This window comes from Colossoma macropomum, unplaced genomic scaffold, assembly GCF_904425465.1.
Source record: "Colossoma macropomum unplaced genomic scaffold, Colossoma_macropomum, whole genome shotgun sequence".
Classification (NCBI taxonomy): domain Eukaryota; kingdom Metazoa; phylum Chordata; class Actinopteri; order Characiformes; family Serrasalmidae; genus Colossoma; species Colossoma macropomum.
In genome coordinates, this window is record NW_023494802.1 from 40,978,870 (window position 1) to 40,989,609 (window position 10,740).

Genomic DNA, 10,740 nt, shown 5'->3' on the forward strand with positions numbered 1-10,740 from the left:
AGCCTGTTGCTCCTGATGGCTGCCTTTTCTGGGATTCTGGCAGTACAAGAATTATATGAATGGTAAGAACTAAGTAACAGTAAAATAAAAACAATTTAATATTTATAAACTGAATAGTTTGATGAATTTTCCAAATTCAGCTTTAATGTGCCAGTATTTAAACGCATAACCGGTTAGTCAATTAACTGAAAAAAGAAAACTGACAGACGAACCGACTGTAGAAGTAACCATAAGTTACAGCTCTAATGGTGAAAAGTTAATATAATATTTATAACGGTCTTTGAAGTGTTATCAGCTTTTGACCCTGAATGAATCTCACTGAGCTCCCTTCTCTACACAGTGCACTGATAAGGTCATTAACTATGGCTTCTACACCAAACAGTGGACTGAATGTTGGCTGGAGAGTCAAACAGCTTATGGCTGAATATAAATGGCTTTCTATTCACAACACAACGCACTGTTTGACCTACATTCTTAAAATGACCTACATTCTTAAAAAGATGGTTCTCTAAGCATTCTAATAAAGGGAATGGTTCTATTTAAGCCATGAGTTCTATATAGAATAGTATGGTAAAATGGTTCTCCAGATTGACGGAGACTGTGTTGTTCTATCTAGAACATTTTTGAAAAAGGTTCTATATGGCAACAAAAAAAGTTCTTCTATTGTTACTGAGCTTAAAGCCGTGATAATAACAGAACCCTTTATGGTGCTACATAGAACCGTATACAACACATTCTCCATCACTCTGAATGAAATGGTGAGAATGGTTCTATATAGAAGACCTGAGTTGTTTTCGCTGGAAATAACGGTTTGGGTTCTTATCTTCTGTTCCTGTCAAGACAATAAAGGAAAAAAAACCCTCACCAATTCAGAAACTCTTCTGTAGGTCTGAAATCCTGAACTACATCAAAAATTAAAACACCTGGCAGAACAAGAGGCTTAAGTCAGCTTCTTGCTCGAATTTTCCCGTTCCACCTTAAATGGTGCAGCACTTACCGCACTTCCATTCTGGCGCCTGAGGCGTTTTATCAGTAACTGCTGCATCATTTAAGGTGGAACGGGGTCATTCGAACAGCAGCGTGGCGAATTACAAGCTAACTTCGTGTGCAGAACCGATATATTTGCATTAATTAAGGCAGGGGAACGTGTTACAGGCTGCTACTCTGGAGCAGCGATCCGTTTATGTGTCTATAATGTCCAAACACTCCGAAAAGGCCAGGTTTTAATTAACCGGCGATGCTAACCGCTCATACTAAGAGCCGCTATGCTAACTGGCTGAGAAGTTAGTGAAAAGAGGCAAACTGAACATTTCAGAAACACTCACGACTGAAAACACTCTGTCCAGGCAGCGCCGGCTGACAGACAGCATATCAACAGCGCTGCTTTTATTTAGGCAGAGAACAGAAAAGTAACACGGCGCCGTTTAGACAGACAAGCTAATCTCAGCTGAGCGTCTCAGAGCCGACGGTAAACAAACGAGCGGCGCACAGCGGCTTTACCGCCGCCCAGTGGACACAGCGGGAACTACAGATAAACAAAGAACACTCCATATTTTCTTTTTACCGTTCCGTAAAAAAATAACACAAACATCATAGACAGCTGGTCTATTTATGACATACGTGTATATATTAGTGAAAAAAAATGCTCTTTATCCTTACAGAACGTTTTAAGTAAATCGCTGCATCTTACATCACCGCGTTTGCAGGTGAGTTCACATTGAATCAGCCATAAATTCTAAAATATTGGGTATATTTTAGAATTTTAGGCTCAATAAATTACCGTGAACATTTTTTTTTAAATTCAAAAACGTGTGAATGATTTGAACAATCATGTTCAGGGTTAAATGTACAGCTCCAGATTTATATATATCTACAGATTTATATTCAACCGATTCAAATGAAGGGCGATACATATACATCCGCACATCAATAACAAATTAAAATACAACTAAAACTCATATAAATGAAAAAAACACGACAACAACAACAATAGTAATAATAATAATAATAATAATAATAATAATAATAATAATGATGATGATGATTATGTTTTACCAGTATATAAAGTCACACATTCGTATGATCCGTGTTACTCAGTGCAGTGTTTTAATAATTTTATTTAACAGGAGAGATTTTCAGCTTTTTGTTCTGTTGTATTTATGATAAGGAATCATAAAAGAATTACAGGTCATTGCCAAATTGCCTTAAATGAGGAACCGATGCCGTGACTCTCTGGATGGTTGTGTGTTTTAGTAACAAGTAACACTCAAATCTCTGCGCTCAGAGAATTCACAGAAATAATCAGTTACAAAGAATAAATGTATTTATACAGGTACAGATGTAAATAAGGTGTAGAAACAATGTAATACAACAGACATGAACGCAGAAACGAAACGCTGTCATACAGTGTAGATGTAATTTAACCCCGAAGCCACTAGAGGGCGCAGGCACGCTGCAGTTCACTCCTCCCGAGCGGCAGGTGGCGCTGCGGGCTCCGCGGGCTCGGCTGGGTCCTCCGGGTCTGTGCTGCTGTTTTCGGTCGATGGCTTTCCTCAGTAGGTTTAGCCGATGACTCTCTTCACTCTGGGCGGGTTTTTCTGTCCATCTGCGCTTCGTTTTGTCGGATAATCGCAGTTTTGCGCCCTCTGCGCCCCGATGGACGCGAACAGCGGCGCGGATGGAGAGTTTAGAGCCGTTTTAAGGCGGAACTGCGGCGGGAATCCGGACCTTCTGAGGAGGCTGTGTTAGCGCGGATGCTAACTCGGACGGTGAGGGAGTGTTTAGCCTTCAATAACCGACAAAACAATATCAGAGGAAACATCAGTGACGGGCTCAGATCTCCTGAGTATGAGGTGCTGATCAGGTCACTGAGTGTCGGAGGAACCATCAGAATAGAGCTTCACTACCGAGCCTGAAATCGGCTTCCTACTCGCCAGATTCGTGTTCGAATTCCCCCTTAAACGGTGCAGCAGTTACATTGCGGCGCATCAGAGTAACCGCCGTACCATTTAAGGTGGAACGGGAGAATTAGAATAAGAAGCTGACTTCAGCTCAGTGCTTTACTAACTGTTCACCTGGGCTCTGTGATGGTCACGTTCAGCAGGCTGGATCAATACAGCTGTTATAAAACGACAAACATCAAAATAAATGTTCTGATCAATTTCAGTGTTTTTAACTGTTCTTAACTGTCCAGATTAGCTGGAACGGCGGGCAGAGACGGTTCTGGAGCTGTATGAGGCTGAACTGCAGTGCCTCAGTAATGGGAGGCTTTTCAGGTGCTATCCAGAACACAAAATGTGGTCATTATTGATTAATACAGCTAGTTATCCTGAGGGATACTGTCACTGGTCACTTTATCAGGTCCTCCCACCACTCAGAGTGGGCAGTATCATAATACTTCACACGGTGTGCATCAAAATATTTAGTTTTGTGAGATTTGATAAGACCAAAAAAAACCTGTCACATCAACATACTGTAGCAAACCTACAACTCTAGTGATTTTTAGTGTTTCACGTACTGTACTGCACTAAATCCAATCAAACAGATCTAATCATGCTTTCCTTGTAACAAAATGTGCAGTTGGTCTGGGTTCTTTAAGTACCGCTGATATCCACGATGTGCTGAAAAGCATCATGATAACGATAAAATATAATCATATTGCTATCACTGCAGTGCTGAGGATGATCCACCACCCAAATAATGCCTGCTCTGTGGTGGTCTTATGGAGGTCCTGACCTTTGTTTAACAGGGTAAAAGAGGCTAACAGGTTACATATGGATTACAATGTGTTACTTGTAGTGCAACTATATGGTAAGTGGATCTTCTCAAACGGACACTGTGTACGTACTTGGTAGGAGTATCTACTAAAATTGTCAGTTAGCATATATCTCTAAATTAATGCGGTTTTATACATAATATTATAGAAATGTAGTTTGTGAGTTGCAAGTTTCAGGCTTGTTAATTTAATAATGTCTAATTCTGTTTCTCAGTGCCAGTGCTGGACAGGATTCCTGACTAAGTTTCAGACAATACGTAACACACAGACGTGCTTCACAATGTTGGTTAACGATGGTTTAATTAATCCTTGTGTGCACAAGAAAATGTGGTATGACGGCTGTGTATTGGAAATATTCATGTGGTGTGATTTATTTGTTCTAATTAAGCAAAATGTTTAATCATAAGTGACTGGGGGGTTTACTTCCATCAGTCCCCGATTGGTCAGGAGCTCGGCCATGATTCCTCCAATAGCTGTTTATGATCCTAAATCCCAGACTAAACCTGCCCTGGAGCAGGTTATTCATGCAGTATGAGTTACTGTGGTGATGCAGCCTGGTAAGAAGTGGTCCACTGTCATGAGACAGAAAATACAGAGTTAGACTGAGCCAGAAATGTTGCTTTGTGAGACCCCTGGAAGCCCATTTTGTATTTATTTTCGTGTTTACTTTGCTCCAACATACTTAATTGAACGGGTTAGTTTGAATGAGGTTATAAAAGAGCAAGATGTGCAGTGTATGTGGTCTCTAGGACTGAAATGAAGCACCTGTTTCTTTAACTGTTTCAATTATATCTTTCACCATGGAAGTTTGCCTGTGTAACGTTTGTGTTTATATTCATATATTTTTGTTGTCTTGAAGATGATGACGCCCACAAAGATGAAACTGCGCGTGAGGAAGAAGGAGAGTGGGGCGAAGTCCTCGCGGCGCCTCCTGGCTGAGACGTCGCCAGACTCCAAGTGTCCAATTTGCCTGGACCGCTTCAACAACGTGGCGTCCCTGGATCGCTGCCTGCACCGCTTCTGCTTCCGCTGCATCCACGAATGGTCCAAAAACAAAGCTGAGTGTCCTCTGTGCAAGCAGCCGTTTCGCTCCATATTCCACTCCGTCAAGGCGGAGAATGACTTTAAAGAGTTCGTGCTGGCGCCTGTAGAGAATGGACCAGCAGCGGCAGCTGCTCCCCCTGCTGCCCAGATAGACATTGGCGCTCCCCCTGACCGAGTTCGTCGCCCGAGGGCGCCGCGGGGCGGGGAGAGGAGAAGTCGGAGGCACCAAAACCCAGCCACTACTGCCTCCTCGCTGGACCTGAGGTTGGAGAATTTGACAGAGGGGATGGAAGAGACAGTGGGCCGAGAGCAAGGTGTCCACCACATGATGCTTCGATTGACGGAGCGCCGGCGCTCACGAGGTGAAGAGCGCAGCCTCCGACGGCTACGGGACCAGGATGTTGTGGCATTCCGGCGGGCGCTGTACCGGACAGGCGTACGGGTACGCAGTGGCGGCTGGGACAGTGGCAGGCAGCGGGACGTCTCAGCAGCCCACCTGCGGCGCAACCCAGCCTGCCTGCGGCGGCTGCTGCCGTGGCTCCAGCGGGAACTGACGGTACTGTACGGTTCCCACGGCTCACTGGTCAGCATCGTTCAGCACATCATCATGTCCCGCATCACGCACTATGACATGGACGATGCTGCCATTCGAGATGAGCTTCGCCCCTTCCTACTGGCGCGCACTGACCACTTCCTGCATGAGTTGGTCAGCTTTGCACGCTCCACGCTCTCCATTGAGGCTTACGACCAGCAGGCTGTCTATGAGTGCCCAGCCCCCAGCTACGAGGAGGACAGTGGCTCTGACTCGTCCATCATAGCCATCTCAGAGGTCTGACATATTAATTCAAAATGTCACGATCAGTGTTTTCGAATTCTGATCTGCACTTGGAAAGAGAGGTCAATTCACTGTGTCTCAGTTTTAACATGTCAAATTGCTTAATCTCTTGTTCTGCGAGTGGTGATGTGGTCTGTGCAGTGGCCTCTACATACTGTGTTTAAAGTTGGGCTGCAACATTTGGTCGTTAGTTGTCAATAAGCTTAAGGATAATATGCTTATAACTAAAGGTGCTTGTTGATAAAATGTGTTAGTGCTTGACCTGATTTTGACGTCCCCGCACTATAATGTTAACATGATATACGCAGCCACTTCGACACACTGCTGTGCAGTACTGGAAGTGTTGGTGATTTTGGACAGATTCTACATACAAAACTTTGATTGATGATTGTTGCAAAAGTAGAGGTAACTGCAGAAGTCGTAGTGGTTTGATCAGTGGAGATGTATTGATTACAGGTATTAGATATGCACCGGTATGGGAATTCTGGGCAAATGGTGATATACAGTCTGTTTTTATGCATACACTTAATGTAGATATTATAGCACGGTGACCTTAGAGTTGTCTAAACATTCTGCTCTTTCAAAACACAATTAATGTGTCATCAAATAAAGGTTAAATATCAGTCTGATGCTGATATTTAATTAATTTTTTAGCCAACATTTTCCAGTACAGATATGATTCCAATGTTTAATAGAAATAATTGTTGGTTGTGGCTCTAGTTTGGAGGTAACTGCAAATTGCCAACCTTTTTGTGTAAATGAAATAAAACTTGACATAATAATGTATGTTTACTGTCTGCAGCAGATAGTAGACTAACCAAGAAGCACTGACATTAATAACATAAATGTGGAATGTAATCGAGCCAGTCAGCATTTTATATTTTAAAACAAGCCAGCTTATTGGTTCATGGATGCTGATAAGACTGACTTCTTAAGTATTGTAATGTGTTATTGAATTACATGGAGTTGTTTGATACTCAGTAGTATTGAAGTAATTCAATTGGTACCATGGACGTATCACATTTCGAGCCTGACCATATATGTATTTATAAAGCAAAATGTAGGCACTACAACTGAATCCACCTGTATTAGAAGGAAGACATTTATCACATTAGCCCAGTGCTGCCTAAATATTCTGCTCTTCCAGAATGTGTTTAATCAGTGAATGGTTTGATATGTAGGTCAAATCTCAACATCTTTCTAATGGCGTTAAAATATTAAAGTGTGTGTTTATATATAATATCTCTAAACTATACTTAATAAGTTTAACTGCAGTTAAAACATACAACTTATTCCCTGTCTCTGGTTCTTCCTGTAGGATGATGATGACAGTGAGGAAGCAGACATCACCGAGGCCACTGAGGAGCGTGTTCCACCTGTTCCCATGGCAACAGGTGGTGAGAGTTCACTCAGCCAGTCTGGCTGGGACGATGAGACTCCTGGCCCTTCCTATTCCACCCTCTTCCCGTCTCCCAGCCAGTCGCAGGCAGAGGGGGCAGAGCCTGCTTGTGATGTGGTTCAGGCAGATGAGGTGGGCCGTGCCAGTGGAACAGCTGGCCCTCATGAAGATGAGGAGGAGGAGTGTATGATTGTGGGTTATGTGAAGCCAATGGCTGAGCGGACTCCGGAGCTTGTGCAGCTCTCCTCCGACTCCTCAGAGGAGGAGCAAGAGGCAGTTGCCACGGAGATGGCAACAGCTGCCACGGTACCAAAGGCGGAAGCCTCGTCATCCCAGGCGCAGGCTCCACTGTCCCCTGAGTCATATCAGAGACCCCTAAGCCCCTCCTCCTGCCCATACCCATCTGCCTCACGCAGTCCAGGTTTAAACACTGACAGGGTGAGTCCACAGAATGCAAACTCACGCCAATCACACAGCGGAGAGAGAGACGCTGAGAGACACTCCAGTCTCGGAAGAAAAGAAGAAACTCCACACCGTTGCTTCAGAGATCGTTCACGGTCATGCAGCGATAGTTCAGTGCTAAGTGGGAGTTCTGGACACAGCCGATCCTGCAGACGCTCTGGTTCTTGCTCCAGGCGTCAGGAGCGATCGACCCATCGAGAGTTACGGAGGTGGAGTTGCCAGTCATCAGGGCTGAGTCCCACTGTTTCAGTTGCAAGTGACAGCTCTGACTCCTCTAGGTCTCCCAGCTGGGAACGGCCACGATCCAGAGACAGGCAGTGTCCTGACAAGTGCGATGAGGAACAGGAGCACCCTCGTTCCGTTTCTGCAAGAGAGAGGTCACCCCAATCTTCCATCTGTTGGGATTCGCCTGTCCATGGAAGTGAGCGAAAGAAAGCTAGAAAGAGGAGGAGGCAAGAGAAAGAGAGAGAAAGAAGTCGATCTCCTCTTCGAGACTATTCAGCTTCTCATGGCGGCTGTCGTGATTCACGCCACCGCCATGGCCGTCGTGAGCACCGCCTCCGAGTAGCTAGCCACTCCAGCAGCCGCAGTAGCAGCAGCAGTGAGGACTCTCAGCCGGACCGGCCATGCCCAGAGAAACCTGCTGGCAAGCGTAAGTACAAAACTCGCCACCTGGAAAGAGCGGCCCAGCGCCAGAGCAGCCGGAGGTCCAGCAGGGACAGGGAGCGCCGGGAAGCACGCAGCAGCCCAGCCAAGAGGCGCCACAGAGGGGATCGTGAACGCAGCCGGAGCCCTAGTGTTGAGATCATCTTTGAGAGGCGGGCCTCTGACCCGCCCTCCCACACGCACCGCTGGAAGAGAAAAAGACACAAGAAGAGGAGTCGGAGAGAAGCAAGACCTCATAACTCGCCCACTGTTATCACTATAGAAAGCGACAGTGACACCAATGACTATCAGGACTGTGTTACTGAAGTTACCAACAGAACCACTGACTGTCAGCAACATGAGGTTACCAACAGCAAAATTCAATATCAGGGCCGTGTTATCAAAGCTACAATCTGCAAGACTGATGATCAGCACTGCACAGACGTTAACAACAGAACCACTGAGGATCAGCACCTTGTTACCAAGGTTACCAACGGCACCACTGATGATCAGCACTGTGTTACCAAGATCACCAGCAGCACCACTGATGATCAGCACAGTGTTACCAACAGCACCAGTGATGCACAGCATCATGTTACCAAGATTACTGACGGCAAAACGGACGATCAGTGCCGTGCAACTGTGGTTGTAGACAAAACCACTGACCCTCAACACAGTATTACAAAGGTTACTGAAAGCAAAACTGATGATCATTGTTCTGCTACTGAGGTTCCCAAGAGTCAGCGCAATCAGTACCATGTTAACAAAGTTACGGATAACTGTCACAGGTCTGTGGTGGATGTTACTGATTATGCAGTCGATTGTCAGGACAGTGTTGTCAAAAGTAGGGACCCTGTACCTGAGACACCGAACAACAAGATTGGTGCAAGTTTGTCTTTGAGTACTGCTCTTCCCTGTTCATCTCTAGAGTCGTACAGCCCTATGACTCCCACCGAGCGCCTCTTGGACTCTGTGGACTGTGCGTTGAACTTGGAGATGTGTGTGGTGGATGTGGTGGACCGAGAATCTTTCAACCATTCACAGCAAAGCACAGACCCAGAACAGCCTGAAAGAGTCAATGACCTCAGCCAGGATGCTTCCTTGACTTCAACAACTCCACCCTCGGACACACATCTGCTGGAGTCCATTCTGCAGGAGCTGGAGGATATACTGCCCGAAGAGGGGCAAGGGGCAGAACCTATACAGGATTCTGCTGCCACAGACAATGGGGTTGACCAACTGGAGGACAGGATTGTGCCTCCCAGGGACCAGTCAGACACAGAGAGGGAAAGAACAGGCAACACTGAAACTAGTGACTCACAGAAAGGTGTGGTAACCAGTCCTGCTGTCTAGATCTACAAATACAGGAGCTTTCACATAAAAGGCTCTGCTGACGTTCATTCATAAACAAGCCTGTTCTGTCTCTTCTTTGTAATAGTTTGTCTTTTCTTATTTAGGGCTTTATAAATGAATCTTCTCATCCGTGGTCTGAGTAAGCAGGCCAGCATAAGGAAAGAAAACATGGAATCATTTATTATTGTTATTAATGTAGTATTTATAGTACCTGTGATTACAATGGACACAACCTCTGCCTCAGACCTGGTGCTGACCTGCTGTGCCATAAAACGCTTGTGCGCCCACATCCACACTACACAATACACACCCTGCTAGACCCCCGTTCTCGACTGAAAGTGTTGTCTGTCTTTAACTCAGGGAACATGTGGCAAGTGTCCACTTCCTTAATAACCATCATGCCTCTTGCACAGTGTGGATGATCACACTTGCGTGCTTTTTTCATACCTGTCGCCAAACTTGAGCGCCTACTCTAGAATGCTGATTCACTGTAAGTGATCACACCCGCACGGTCTCTGCTTGGTTCTAGACCGGGGAAACAGACAAAGATGTTCTTTCTGCTGCCCCTTCCATAACAAGCAGAGAAATAAATGTTGCATATGCAAAAAAATAAATAAATAAAAGCTGGTTTTTAACTCTTGACTGAAGGCACTGCTTTCTTTTTTGTCTGTGATGTGAGTCCTGTGTGACTACATTTGTAGGCTGCTTGCTGTTGGACTTCAAGGGGGCTTCCACAGATTTTTCCAAATTTTCCATGTAATTAAGTGTTTAAGCTGCTTTAACGTGAAAGGTTCCCATTTAGAGACATTCAGGATTTTTTATAGTCAATGCACGGCATACAATGAAATTGGATAACGAAGCATTTAAAAATCACATGGATGGTTGAGCTGTGAGGGACATTCATTCACCTCCTGACATTAATGTGCATTTTTATTAACCAACATTTTTGTGTGAATTTGTTCAGGAATAAAACCTCAAGAAAATGTTATATGAAATGATCATATTAAAATTGCCAAATTTGACCTCATTTCCAGCTCCAACTTTCTAATTTTCGGTTACACTTTTTCTTTTTAGTGGATCCCTTCATTTCTGAGGAGATCATTCATTTGCCTCAAAGTTTTGCTTTCGTTTCCTGCTCAGCTCTGTTTCTCCCCTCCCATCCTACCGTTTTCCGGCAAGCCCCACCTACGGCGCTACAATTGGCTAGTGGTGTCTGTCGTTCTGCGC

The 10,740-nt window shown here is 44.9% G+C and overlaps 1 protein-coding gene across 1 annotated transcript; it reads left to right on the forward strand.

Annotated features, from left to right (window-relative positions):
* The first annotated feature begins 2,504 nt into the window (after positions 1–2,504).
* On the forward strand, positions 2,505–10,155 carry toporsb (topoisomerase I binding, arginine/serine-rich b). Its single transcript, XM_036591883.1, has 3 exons — positions 2,505–2,768; positions 4,635–5,648; positions 6,973–10,155. Exons 1-3 carry the CDS (start codon positions 2,754–2,756, stop codon positions 9,511–9,513), a joined length of 3,570 nt encoding a protein of 1,189 aa, XP_036447776.1. The 5' UTR covers positions 2,505–2,753; the 3' UTR covers positions 9,514–10,155.
* The last annotated feature ends 585 nt before the right edge of the window (positions 10,156–10,740 follow it).

Bases quoted from the DNA above. Each gene is read 5' to 3' on its own strand.
- toporsb (XM_036591883.1), top strand. The intron at 5,649-6,972 runs GTCTGACATATT...TTCTTCCTGTAG, and splicing joins CCATCATAGCCATCTCAGAG to GATGATGATGACAGTGAGGA.